Source organism: Ambystoma mexicanum, chromosome 2q (genome assembly GCF_040938575.1).
Source record: "Ambystoma mexicanum isolate Mex_15411 chromosome 2q, UKY_AmexF1_1, whole genome shotgun sequence".
NCBI lineage: Eukaryota > Metazoa > Chordata > Amphibia > Caudata > Ambystomatidae > Ambystoma > Ambystoma mexicanum.
Window position 1 is genome coordinate 677,105,389 of NC_090924.1, and position 14,855 is coordinate 677,120,243.

The window sequence follows — 14,855 nt, forward strand, 5'->3', positions numbered from 1 at the left end:
TCTTGTTCCTTCTCCTGACATCCAGGTCGGGAAATTTCTTTGTGTGATGTTTATCTTCGGGAGTCCCCGGGCATCCCCACCCAGGCTCCAGTCTGTCTGCGAGGGCAGGAAGCGAGAGACGAGTCCAAAACCTCACAGCCCTTTGTCTTCCTCCTTGCCTGAATGGGGCCAAATCCCAGTGGGGGGCTGGCTGTCCTGATTGGACAACCACGCTGCCTCTTCTTGTAAAATGCAGGGAGAGAATACAGAGTCTGTGCTGTAGTTCCCGTTAAGTACTGCGAACCTGGAAGCTAAAGAGAAGTCAACCAGTGGAACTGAAACCGAAGAGGATGATGAAGGAAAAGCGGCAGAGACGATTCCCAGCGACCGGAGAGCCAGCTGTGTAACCGGAGCATGCTGTAGCCTTTCCTTCCAATTGACCTGGGCACTCCGAAAACAATGACACTGACACAGAGCCTGGTGAGACCCACTAGACTCAAGAAGACCTGCATTTTGAGCCATCCCACTTGTTGCTTTGACCTTGCATTGCTGCAATACCCAAATACCTGGGACCTCGAGCCACTGTGCGGTGCACGGTCTTCCGAATATCACTAAAACTTTGTGGGCATCCTGGTGGATCTCCAGAGACACAAATCGAGTTTGAAAAGTCCTCTCAACAGAGTGCTGGACCTTTGTAACGAAGAGAATTCAACCGCAATGTTCTGTCTTCTTCTGTGCTCCTTGAAAAGGCGCAGAACCGCATTCAGCCATGAGGAAAACCTTGCCTATAGCCTTCTTCATCGATCCCTGCTGCAAAGTTCCTTCTGAGGTCTTATTTATTTTCCGTCGCCACGACAAGGAATCCACTGACTGGGTATTTGTAGACCCTGAAGTCCTCCTGCTGCAAAATCATCTTCAATGCTGAGGTACTGTGTTGGCTTGGGTATGTACTTACCTTAAGTCTCTTAGGATTTCTGTGTAGATGTGGGGTGTTTTCTGTGATGGGGAGGCCTCTCATCCAGTTCACCCAGTCCAACTGCTAGAATCCTGCTAGGGAAGCCCCTGAACCCTCTTCTAGCTCAGAAGTAAAGTAGTCACCTATTTGCCCAGTCTTCCTAAGGAACTCTGACCTTTGCTACTTAAGAACCTATTCTGACACTGCTTGTTGATCACTAGATTTCCCCCAACCCTACCCCCCCCGCCTTTTTGCCACTGAGAACACTCATGCTCCAAGAATAAGGGTTAAGACTTTTAAGGGATTGGGACTTTTGCCTAGAAAAGAAAATACATGTTTAAAAGTTACTTACTTGTAAGAGTTGGTTGGTAGAGCGAACAGTTACACAAGTTCTTACTTACCTTGGATGTGTGATACACTATTATTAAAAGTATGGTTAACATCTTTTCTTCCTAAGAAACTGTTTTGCCATTCTAATAGAAAGTAGATGTTATGTTATGTTACTTTGCATTTATATAGCGCCTTATGTATCATTGTATGATCTCAAAGCGCTGGTAGGTTGAAAGCCCTCAGGAACCGTAGTTCAAGTCAGTAGAGAGAGAGCAAGAGTCATAAGGTGCGTGGGTGCACCGGATATGTGTGCTGCTGGTGTGGCACTTGCATGATAGCTGCTTTTTAGCGGTAGGTGTGGTTGTTGGGAGGTCAGGAATATGTGTTCATTCTGGTGGGTTGATACTCAGACTGATTTCTGGCTGCGTTAGGCCCGAGGAGACGCTTAGGCTAGCGGTGTGTGCTCAGCTAGCTGTGTTCAATTAGGATGATGAGTATGTGGCGGGTGTTAGTATGAGAACAGCTATAACAAATGTGTCATAGTAACGCTGTGTTCTAGTTGAGTGGTGGTGTATAGGAGAGTGTAAGCGTGGTGGTGTGATATGGTGGTTTTCAGTAAGGTGCTTGAGATCGAGCGCTCATCTGTACCATCAATTATATCTGTTTTATTCACCCTGTCCGTTCATTCAGCTTCATCTGTTTATACATTTCATCTGGTTCGTAGTGGAGTTACACCGAGATTTAAAGTTACAAGTATTCAAATAAACCTTCACACTCAAGGTTTCTTGAATAAACAATTATTAATTTATCAGTCAGTTAGAATAAGCCTTTTTCAGAAGGGAGCAATATAACAGTAACACTCAAATACACTTCATGAAATACACACTCTTAATATCTGTAAAATCAGTAGATACCCTATTGGGATGGCCCACAGACACTACCTACACCCTCAGGTGACTTCAATTGCTAGGGTGCTGGGGACATTAATATATTACTGTTGCATTTAGAATCGTATAGTAATAAGTCAAAGGAAAAGGTTATTTAGAACATACAAGAGACCACAAATATTCTTAAGCAGGCAAATACTTTCAGATCCCCCAATAAGAGTCGTTAAGTGGAAGAGGATAAGCCAAAGTCAATAGGCAAAACTCTATATGAGCTGAAGCACTTATTTGTAGGCAAGTAGAAAGTCTTTGTATATATTACTCTTCTGTGTATAGGTTGTGACTCTTACCAAAAATAATGTGTTGGTTTCACCAGATTATTCCCGCAGGATAATTGTATGAGTGTCCTCCAACTGTTGGTATCACCAGATTAGTCCCGTTCAGATAATGAGTGTCCCCCAACCGGGTCTTGCTTCCCCTGACTTGCTGTTAGCCTGTCCAGAATAAGTCTGTATTAGGTTGTTGCCTACCTAGAATAAAAGAGTCATTCAGTAACGTGTAACATTAGGGTTTACTTTCCCGGTGCTATCTAACCCAGAGTCTGTGGTTCCAACTGTCCCTTATAAGCCCTATATCAGTTACTTGTATAGTTGGGAAATATCTAACCTGGACTCTTTGTGAGATATAAAAAGTATGTGTTTTACTTACCCTGAGTTAGCTGTGTACCACCCCAAAAATAAGTTACAAGAGTTACTGCTTATCTAAATCTGTGTTTCACCGATTTCAAAAGCACCTGTAATTGAATATTGCATCCTTAAGTTGTATTCACCTTGTATAACTTATCACAAAAGTAGTTATAGGTTTTTACTGTACCTGGAATAAGTGTTCCACTATTCACAAAAAGTATATTGTTCAGTTGACTGATTATGTGATTTGTACCGAGAGTCACTGTACAACTTGTATGGTCTACTGCCCTTGCATCATTGAATGTAATTGTGAAAGTAGCCATTGGTTTTTACTCTCCAAGTTGTGACCTATACTGAATGTGTATAAAACGTTTTTGACTTCCCTAGAACTACTGTTAGGTATTCCAAATAACGTTTATACTATGGTCCATATACCTTCAAGTATAGTGTTGTGTTTTGTTTTTATATTGTGATTTCATATAATGTGTTAGTACTTACCCCTAGGTTTATCTGGGCCTACCTGTATTTAAATAAATCATTTATTTTTTACATTCGTAGCGTTTCAGTGTTTCTTTGGACAATTTGTATTACAATGTCATCTGTACTGATTCTACAGCCCCCTCTCCCTCCTAAGAGAAGCCTGGCGGCTCTGTCTACGAGACCATGTACTCAGGCGATACAGCCTTATACTGAGAGTGGAGTCTTGTACTGCCCTAGTTGAATGGTTTTGACTAAGTTGGTAGCACTTCCCAAAAACTATCCTAACAGTGACGCATACTTGCAATCTTTGACCAGGGCTTCAAAGCCCTTCATCATATCTCCCACAACCCCGGAGACTGCAGACCAAAGTACAAAAGATAATTTGGCTAAGGCACCGGTGGCGTTAATTACCTGTAGTCCTAGGCTGCCAGGGCCAAAAACCATCCCCAGGCATCTTGCCTCTTACTCTTCCTGTCCAGAGGAAAAGAAGGGAAGGGGTTTTTCCTTACGCTCGCCATGGCTGCCTGGACCACTAGGCTTTCTGGAGAGGCATGTGAAGACAGCAAAGTCGTATTAGTAGAAGACGCCCTGTATTCCTTTGCCAGATCCTGGTCCAGGTCCCAGTCGGACAATTAAGACCGAAGCAGGCTTTGACCATAATTCGAGGACCGGTGCCTCAACTGCCTGATTAACTGGCAGGAGGGTCTCCCTCAGTGGACCTTCATCAAGAATGTCAGTTTGCTCAAACTACCATACAGCTTGCAGGAGCCGATAAAACTAAGATTTTAACCACTTTAGCCATCAGGCGTTGAAATGAAGCCTGAGGTCTCCCTGGAATAGATGCAGAGAGAATATCAAACTCCCGAGAAGCGTTCTGGCCAGTTGCTGAATTTTGCAGCTGATTTGCAAGAGGCAAGTCTCCTTCCACAGCGTATAATTCATCAGTAAAGTCACTGACCTCTCTGGGGCACAAGGGTTCAAGCCCAAAGGGAATGGGGTCACCCCCTTCATCGTAAATGTCTTCCATTCCACACCCATAGGGTACCGGAGCGTACTCCTGAGGAAACTCAGTGCAGGAGGTTTCCATGGAGAGGGGGTCAAACCCAAAGACCTATGTCGGAAGAGGAAGCAGAGCGGGGTAGAGATGGGTCCTTGCATGTTGGAGCTTTAACCTATTCCCAGGGCATACGCATGCTTTCGGCCAGCCTCTACCAACTTGTCTGAGCATGTATTCTAGTGATGCCATCAGCATTGAGGCCAAAGCAGCTGGCACCAGGGCCTAGGATGAACATGTCAAGCATCTTGAGCCAAAATGCCCCACTTTCCTCCAGAGTGAAGGACTTGTTGGAAAAGGGTACCTGCAGCACCCGTTTCTCAGCAGAGTCCCTGGAACTGTGAGTTCTCTTTTTTGAGGAGCAAGAAGAATGATGTTTGGAGGAACTGCTGGGGGCACGAGACCTCTTGTGGTGCTGCTTCTGCTTCTTCTTTTTGTCCTTGCAGATTGTGGACCATTTTTCAGTTCTCTGTGCCGAGCGGCCTCAAACGGGTCCTTCTGCTACTTTTTTCTTTGTGGAAAAAGGTAAAGACTTTTGGCACCTGCTTTCGAGCACTTGGGGTCCATCGACTGACACGACCCGCAATCTTGCATTTTGTTTTCTTCTCTGAGACCTCACAAACATATCCTGTGGTGGTCGGAGAGCGATATTTGATGCCTGCATCTAAAGTAATTACGGTTCCATGTTCATTTATACCCATTTTTTTTGCAGCATTTTTTACTGAATATTTTGCCCAAAACAGCTTTTAACAGAGCGGTGTTCATGAAGAAGCAGAAGGCGTCGAAAAAAAAAAAAAGAACTAGGGTCACGAGGCATGACACCTCAATATGCACTGGCCCAACGTAATGTCCGGTATGGGGCACGTAAAGGAGTCATGCCGAGTCCCGCTGTGCCTCTGGTGGCGAAAGGTTTCCGAAGAGCAGCTGTGCTGGGAGATGGATGTAATAGATGAAAAATATTTGGGAGGAAGAAATCCATTAGAAGGATGCCTTTGGGCCAGAAGAACACCAGTTATCGAATGACCATGATCCTTGCATGGTTATGCATTGTATTTAATTGCTGCATTAAATAGGCTACCAGGAAACATTACAGCTTCTTCTTTAAAAGGATAACACTCATCACTTCATTGGACTCTCTCCCTAGGGTATTCTTGTAATTCTGGGCAAGGCAGTTAGGTATACACTTCTGGCACAATGTGGTAGAGTTAGGCAGCAGTATAGCACTCGGGTATGTTAATGTTAAAAGGATATTTGTACAGTGCACTATCACCATCAGAGTTGTCCCCTGGCGGCTCTGAAAAAAGGGAGGGGTAAGTTAGTGGGAATAAGCTGGAAAAGTCCAAGAGAGCAGTGATGTGCTGTTGGCGGCCTATGTCCGGAAGTCCGTTGGCTGGGCTTGGGGTGTTTTACGGTCGGTTGTAAGAGTTTCTTTATTCAGTTTGAGATGTTGTCGTCAGTGTCGTCCTAGATTTGTCATCCTTTTCTTTGAGTTTACCGTTCGGTAGTTTAGCTTTTTCAGTTTGAATCTGTGATGTTGAAGAGCCAGGTTTTCAGTAATTTTCTGAATTGTAGGTGGTCTTCTGTGTTTCTTATTTCTTTCGGGATGTTGTTCCAGGTTTTTGAGGCTAAGTGGGAGAAGGAGGTGCCACCAAGTCTTTTTCTTAAGGTATGGTTTGTGTTCCAGACGGATTGAGTGCTTGATCTGAGGAGTCTCGTTGGCTTGTAGATGGTTACTTTCTTTTGTAGGAATTCAGCTCCTTGTCCGCCGATTGCCCTGTGTGTTATGCACATTGTTTTGAAGGTGATGCGATGTTCGACAGAGCCAGTGCAGTGTTTTTAGGGCTGGAGTGATGTGGTCTCTTCTGGATAGTTTGAGGAGCAGTCTTGCTGCTGTGTTTTGGATCCATTTCAGTTTCTTCAGGAGGAATTCTGGTATCCCGAGATAGAGGCTGTTTGCGTAGTCAATTCTTGACATGATGAGGGCGACGCTTGTGAGTGTTTTGTGGGTGAAGGATAGGAAAGGTAAGATTCTTCTTGCTGTATGAAGGAGGAAGAAGCATTTCTTGATTATAGCATTTATTTGTGGTTCTAAGGTTAAGGTGGTGTGTCCATCAAGATTCCCAGATTCTTTGCTACCTTAGATGGGGTTGGTGCGGTTCCCATTTCCGTTGGCCATGGGATATAGGTGCTGTTCTCTTGGTTTTTGGATATAATCATGATTTCTGTCTTTCCTGGGTTGATTTTCAAGTTGTTGGCGTTCATCTAGTTAAAGACTTCTCGATTAGGGTTGAGTGATCGGATTGAGTGCCTTAGATTTTGTAGATGATTTGAGTGTCTATCTGCGTAGTTGTAGCATGTAATTTTGTATTTTTTGAAGATTCCGATTACTGAAGTTTGGTAGATGTTGAAGTACAGTGGTGATAGTGAGGACTCTTGTGGTACTCCACAGTCGTTGACTCGTGGGGTGGATTGAAGGGCTTTATCCATATGGTTTCTGTTCTATCTGCTAGGAACGATTTAATCCAGAGTAGTGCCATGTCTGATATGCCTATGTCTTCTAGTCTTTTGGTTAGGGTGTCATGGCTAACGGTGTTGAAGGCAGAGCATAAAGGAAGCATTAAAAAAAGCATAAGGAACACCAGATCACTTTGCTGTTCCACTCTACAAGGCTCAGAACGTCATGCTCTAGTCTTCCTTCTTGCACCACTCACATATCGGAGGCCCAGTTGCTGGTAATCCTCAATAGGACTAAGTCATCTTCAGTCATGTCAGTCTATATGATTAGGGCATGTCCAACAAGTGGTAGCTCTGGATAACCCCCTATGTAACTGAAAAGGAGTGTGGGAGCCCCTCTACTAAGAACAAACATGGGTCAAATACCATGTTCTATGGAATTTCTTCCACTCAGGTGCATCTACAACCACATTTTAGCTCACTGCACATTCAGAGGAGAAATATCCATATCAGTCTTTGACCCACCCACAAGGCCAATCCAGCACAATGCAACTGGCACTCACACCAGCCCACTGCACAGCAGCAAACTCAGGAGGCGGGACTGCTTCCCCCTCGCAGGCAGCTCCAGGACACAATGCACCAGAGATCAAAATTGTGGAGCGCTTGGACTTATTTAGCTCCAGCCAGTAGCCATTAAGAGCCTAATTTGTTTGACAGCAACAGCCACCAAGAGCTACTTCTGCATCTGCAGGCAGAATGGCCATTAAAACATAGTTATGTAATAACATAGGACATTAATTCTGTGTTTGGTAATGTGAATAAAGGAATATTATAACATATTTACAGACTTTTAGGAACAAAACGGCTCACATAAAATGCACAAAAAGTTACAGTTTACATACCATGCAGAAGTAAGATTCTGACACACTTTATGGTACATTCTCTTTCACAAGAGGTAGTTTGTGCTTACTTGACGAAGCCTTATACCCAGAAGCTATTTTCAGCTTCTACTCCTCAAATCTTTAGTTCCATCCCTGCGCACACTGTGCCTCCGGAAGCCCAGGTTTCTGCTTCCTCCCCAGACCCGCAGGGGAAACCCACGCATACAAAAAATTAGGAAGACAATATCCCAAAAATTATTACTCCAACTCTAAAACTACTGCATTGGTTTACTGTGGTAAAGCAAATTTAACTCCGCAGGATCTGCCTGGCACAGACATCCTTCTATCACAGTAGCCACAGTTTTCTAGATCTCAAAGTTAATTATTATTTTCCAAGGAAGGATCTTTGAACTACTAGTCGTCCCCAAAGGCAAATGAGCTAAATTAGATGATTGAGCTTTCTACTAAGTTGTGGCTTCCTCTCAGTGGAATGCCTTGCCAATGCATCAGCATTTTAGGAGTGATCGGTTTCAATTTTGCAAAGCACTAAATATAAATGTGTAATTACAATTTCAGATTATTTGATATGATAATTGATCATAAGCAATCAAAGTTCAGTACTAGTGTTAATGTAAAGGGCCAGTAAGAGGAGCACTGGAGCAGGCAGAAGCAGAGCCAAGGGATAGTTGAGTTAAATGCTCAAACAGTCTCACACAGCCACGCACCTATTCTTATGATGGATGTTCCAAACCCGCTAGTGTCCCGGGACTGGCAGCCTGGATTTTCCATGAGTTGGCAGGGGGGGTAGAGGAGAAGGTCTACAGTAGACACCAAGTACTAGTAACACTAGTAACCAATACCACATACATCACTAGGTATTTATGGTTAAAATGAAAAACTCTTTAGGCAAACAAATATTAAGGTTTTAATGTAAACTCTCAACAGAAGTAAAACACTATCCACCTAAACTGTCAGAGCGAAGGCAATGCTACACTTCCTTAGCTGCACCACAAAATATTGCTTATGGCATCACCAATGACTTTACATTATGAATACATTCTAACTTAAAAGCAGGGGACACATTATAAGTCAATGTGAATTAAAAAATACAAATGTCAGAGGGATTATGGTGAGAGTTTTAGAATTGGAATGAAAATCCACTTGTTTGTATTATTCAAGAACCACATGTGTACCTTTTCTATTGTGTGGTTTACAGGGCTCAGAATTCAGATTGGATAAGCAGGAGCTAATAGCAACTCCTGGGTATCCAGCATTAACCAGTGACCAGGAGCTACCACTGGGGAATGAAGAGCTAGTATATAGCTTTCCACAAATGTTAACTTCCACATAAGATGCAAACATATCATTTTGCCCATTATTCATGAACCCTTATACTTTAAATGGCGTATAGATGTGTCCTAATGTTTATTTTTATATTGTCCCAAATGCACACCGTTATATTCACATAGGTGTGTTTGTTCAGCATCCATTGGCCTGGGGAGCCAAACGTAGCTCCTGGTGGCTGTCAAGCTTTCCAGGCTCTTCTAGGCTACAATCAGGAGCCAAATAGCTCCCAACTCCCCTCAATTTCGAACCCTGGGTTTAGGGTGGTTTACTATCGCAATACAAAAAATAAAATGTATGTTGATATGCACTGTCCGGTGTTGAGAGTGAGTTGTTTTTTTCACTAGCAAAGAACTATTTTTTAAAGTTGCTTTTTAAAGGCATGTTTTGCTTGCATCCATGTATTTTTGACAGCTCTCTTTAGAATGCTCACGTAATAAAGTGAGCTAATTAAAAAAGACTGTTGATGTGTTTCATTATACCTACGTGTGGGTGGGATGCTGGGGGACCAAATAACTAATATTATTAAAATGTGTTTATTTCATTATTCCGTAGTGCAGAGTGAACCCACGAGATGGACTACTAAAAAACAAATCAGTCTGAATTGCTACTAATCAAAAGATTTGTTTCACAGTTCATTGCAGACCTTCATTTTTGTACATCAGTATTACATTAGTGGGAACTCAGCCACTTCTAGCTGCATATGTAGAACTATGAAACCAAACGCATTAGATTACCTTTATATACATGTTTTCAATGATTGTTTTACAGTCTGAATTTATTTTATAGACAGGTCAATTTGAAAGTAAGATAATGACTGACCTTTTTCTCTAGAAGCCTTTGCTTTTCAACTGCTTCTTCCAAGGTGAGGCCAACCCACTCTGCCTCTTCATATGGAATCACATGTTCCTGCCAATCAAACCAAAAACAAAGTAATTATTTTGAAGAAAAATTTATTTATTTTTGTCAAAGATTTACAGGGGAAAGTTCCTAGTGGTCAATGCTCTATTGCTCATGGCCTTAGTCAATGGTAACAGGTAGGACTAAGAAAAAAGTAAATTATCAAAACAATCCTACAATATATTTTCACTTATCTCATGTAGATCAAAGAAACCTGTCCGAGTGGAGTCAACCATGTCCCACACAGAATAATGTCACGACAAACTGAGTGCTTTCCTCTAGTTGTGTTTTAATGGCCTATAATGTTGCTCATACCAGAAGTACCAGTGAGGGAAAGGTACCCAGCCGACAACAGTTAGGAGGGCTTTTCCTACAGGGTATCTGGTGAGCTGTTCAGGAAGAATTCCCCAAAGGTTGCAGAGCGGTCTACACACGTGGCGCTAACCCAGAGACTCCAATTAGGAGCATAGCAGAGCAGTCCACGATTTATTCTCAGTAATGTCCACAATGTCAGCAATAAAAAATAGTGGTTTATTCTATATAGAGACTGAGTAACACAGGTATGTACAATCATGATAATGTCTTGTATAATTCCTTCACCAACACTAGCCCATAACATCAAAACGGGGTTGACCCAATATGTAGGTGGAACCTATATACATTTATGTACCGTAAGCAGCATGTAGAACACACTATATATGGTCATACCCAAATTGAATAATGGAAGGCTCTAGGTCAGAGAACTTTTCAGGAAATTAGGTTCGACACTTTAAAAAGACACTGGGCTGCTTTGCTTGTGACTATGTTTCAAGTCCCCACAAGAGAGCAAGGGAAAAGATTACACATTATGCGGTTGTGTTCCACAAGTCATACTTAATAGGCGAGTAATTCCAATATTGTTATGAGGGCCTGAAAACAGGTTACCAAGGAAGGAGAAGAGGGACTAACTACAGTTGCATAATATTTTCACCAACAGGTAATTCACCTTTTTCCTACAAGTACCAGACCCTGCAGTAGTAGTTCAAGTTAAGTAATATGCATTCGCCCTCGGGGGCGGTCGCTCAGCCAATCAGGTGGCCCGAACAATGGGCAAGAATGCAGTGTACGATCCACTGTTTCCAGAGACCCAAGGCCCTTTCCGAGGTGGTGCCATGTTGATTGTGGGGAGGCACCTGGGAGCATCTCAACTCTCGCCCCAAAAATATCAAATACCCCTTTACAACTCCCTCATACCTCTCACTTACCTGCTGTACCCAAGCTTCGTACTCCAACCTCCCATGGCCGCCACAGAAATATAAAAAGGGACTAAGTCCCTTTTCCTATGGCGGCTGCCATCTTATTTTCCTCCTGGAGGAACGGGCTTGTGCAATACACGCAGGGCTCATCTCCCAGAAAACAAAATTAAACTATTCACACCCCGGGCAAACCCTGTGTGCGAATAGCGATCACCGCATTGTCGGGAGGCAGACATGGCCAGTAACTGCCCACAGCCCTGAGGCCCTCGCTTCACTCAGACATACCTAGGCTCTGGCTGGTGACGGCCATGTCCGCCCCCCGACACAGGGGTGATTGACATATTAACAATTGCCAATATGTCACCAGGTATGTCCAGTGTTGCCCTTAAAGTACAGCACAGTTCTAGTGCACCTAGATGCCTAGGAATAAAATGCAGCGTAGGAATCAACAAAAATAGACACAGTGGCTTAAGGGACCCTCAGTCCCCAGAAATCACTTAAAATCAATTAATATACTTAAACACACTCCAAGGTGGAGAGAACAGGTTATTTCAGTATAGGACGTCGCCACTAATAAAGTTACCACCAAATACAGGCAAGTAGGCCTAACTGTTACTAAAATAGAAATTTAGGGTTAAAATGTCCCAATGTTGTTCAGTAGGCCATAGGCTAACATGAGTTTTCCTGTTTTGGATTTTCAGAGTCTGAGTCCATGGGACCAGTGCAGAAGAGGGTACTGTGTCCCTGTGATGCAGTGGAGACTTGTGAAGAGTCCCAGCAGAGGAAAGCAGGAGAGTCAGTTTCTATGCAGTGTTTACAGCCAAAAGGGCCTGAAGTGTATGGGTGTGTGCACATTAAGTGCAGGAGCTCCAGCAACCCAAAAACAAAGGAATATGACTAACACAAACAGCAGAAGTGCCACATGCCAGCCGCATCAGAGGATGCAGTGTTCCAAGGAGGTGTCAGGTTTTGCAGACCTGCGGTCCGTTAACAAAGGAAGCCTACAGCCTTTCAAAGGGAGATCAGCGATCTCAATGCAGGTCATGAGAGCCCATCACACTAGGAGTAGGAAGGAGGGCACCAGTGAAGCATTGATTGGGAGATTTCCCAATAGCTCTAGTCGTTGGACTGATTAGAAGAGGGCCTCTTCGCCACAGGCAGCATATGTCATGCTCAGATCAGCACAACAAAAGCACTGTGCCTGGACGAGAACTTTTTGTTTGTTCAGCAGCTCGAGATGTTGCCAGGGCAGGAGACCAGCACACAGCAGCAGCCAGTCGGGTTGTGAGTTCCAGGCAATCTTCCCCTCTAGGAAGAACTGCAGCAACCGATGGCAGACAGTTCCCAAGGAAGTCTCCCCCATGAGGAAGGATGCCTTGAAGTGAATAAGACGAGGTGCCTTGCTGTCCCTTCCACGCGAGGAAGGGAGCACCTTGACAGATTCCCTCTGGTCGAAGAAGCAGGAGCCTGGATTGGGAGATGCATGGAGTATGTAGAGCTTCTGAGAATTCTTTGGGATGCCCCCTCTCAACAGCAGCAGGACTGTCGACAAGCTAATGGCATGGGGCCTGCATTTCAACCATCTTCAGACACACGCAAGAGCAGGACAGGCTCTCCCCGTCTTCCAATCAGATACCATGTACCCATCGTGCTCGGGACTGCTTTCCAGTCAGTGGAACGCATCCCACATTAAAACCTTTTCAGCCCTGAATACACATACCCGGTACAAACCAGTACATACTGGTCATGGGCTATTGTGCTCTCCAAAGCTCTGGATGCACGTAGCCCAATCCCAAGATAAAGCCACATTCTCTCCCCAGTGCAAAGACTGCAATGGGGGAAGTGGAAATCCCTCAGGAATTCGAGGAGAAACGGAAGGGGACAAAACACCATTTTCGCAAACACCCTGTAAATGGGTAGCCATTTTACACAAAGTGGTTAGAGAAATCCATCTACCACCAGTACTTTTTACCTCAACCTATCTGGGTAGTAGGGTCACCCCGTGATCTGTATGGGGCACAGATGGGTGCCCTATGGCCTCCACAAGGGTGCACCTTAGAAATAGCGAATACATCAAAAATGTGTGAGAGTTGTGGTCCTCCATGAGACTATGGATTTAGTCTTATTTAGTCTTATTGAGGATATAAAAATAGTTAGGACCCCAAAAGGGGAATTACAAGCAGTGACCCAATTGAGTGTCTAGCTTTACCCCAACTTCATGTTCTGAAATTACTTCCCTAATGTTTCCAGACTAGGTTTTAACTATGTTGCAATACATGCCATAAGTGTGTACTGAGATATTCTCCCTTAAAGGGAAAGGTACATTTTTTTTATTTATTTATTGTGTTTTAGCCTACAGAAGTAAGCTTTTCACAAAAGAAACACAGATTGTGAAAACAGTTTAAAACAATAATTTTACATTTCATTAAAAAAAATAGAATTCATTCTATTTTCCCCAGAAAAACACAAAAAAAGCATACAACACCAAAATCAATTTCACTGAGTGACCCCACATAAGCCTAAGGTAAAACATATCAGTCAGTAACACTTCGCCCAGGTAGCGCAGCCTCGGTTCCCCAAACCCGGGGCAAGTCAAAATAATGTGTTTAAGGGTTTCCACTGTCGTAGTCTTACAAAATGTACAGTTGTTACTATGGTTGTATACAAATTGTTCGTTTTACAACTGTTCAAATGACAATTGACCTTTTCACAATTGACCGAATTGTGAAGGTCAATTGTACCATATATGTGGGGGGTAACCCCCCACCCAACGCCAAACCAATATATATGGGATACATTACTCACCGTAATCGTATTTCTGATGCTTGTATCTGCTTAGATTCACATGCTGTGCATAGGCCGACATCTAGTGGAAGCTGCGGAGTATTACAGTTTGTTTTTCGAAACTCGAAAATGGGCGTCGACACAGGCGTGCCAGTAATACTATCCCTAGTGTGACGTCCACTGTACCCAAGATCCCTCACGCGTCTAGGATCCTCAGATTGTATTTTTTCTGACATGAGGAAGCATGAGGAGTAGCGCGAGTACAGATAATCCAAGCAGATAGACAGAAAGGTAAGACTACAAGCAATCATGCGCCTTCTCTCGGAGGGGAGGAAGGGTGGGTCGCATGTGAATCTAAGCAGATACAAGCATCAGAAATACGATTACGGTGAGTAATGTATCCCTTCTGAGGCTTGTGGAATCTGCTTAGATCACATGCTGTGCATAGATTAGCGAGCAGTACCAGAAGAAGGAGGTGGGATGTGAGAAGGGTCATGAGCAAACAGGTGTCTTAGAACCGCTTGTCCCACTTGTGTATCTGTCTTGGAATGAGTGTCAATGCAGTAATGCTGAGTAAAAGTGTGAATAGAGCTCCAAGTAGTTGCTTTGCAAATGGTGTCGAGGGGAACATTTGCAATGAAAGCCAGAGTGGCCCCAATGCCTCTAGTAGAATGGGCCCTTGGCGTAAAAGGCAGAGTCTTTTCAGAAAGAGAGTAACACAGCTGTATACAGTTGATAATCCACTTCGAGATCGCGCCTTTAGAGACGCGATCCCCCTCTCTGCCTGTAGCTACGGAGACAAACAGTTGATCTGTTTTCCTTAGCGGTCTGGTTTTATTTACATAGTAGAGGACCGCCCTACGCACATCCAGGGTGTGTAGTTTCACCT

General features: G+C 43.7%; 1 protein-coding gene across 5 annotated transcripts in view; it reads right to left on the bottom strand.

The window, feature by feature from the left end:
• The window catches only part of MRPL28 (mitochondrial ribosomal protein L28), a 413,414-nt gene that overhangs the window by 22,944 nt on the left and 375,615 nt on the right, over positions 1-14,855 (bottom strand). For all 5 annotated transcript variants that reach the window (XM_069647853.1, XM_069647855.1, XM_069647852.1 and 2 more), the window contains one exon: positions 9,870-9,956. In XM_069647853.1, coding sequence (XP_069503954.1) covers positions 9,870-9,956 — 87 coding nt within the window. The remainder of the gene's footprint in view (positions 1-9,869; positions 9,957-14,855) is intronic.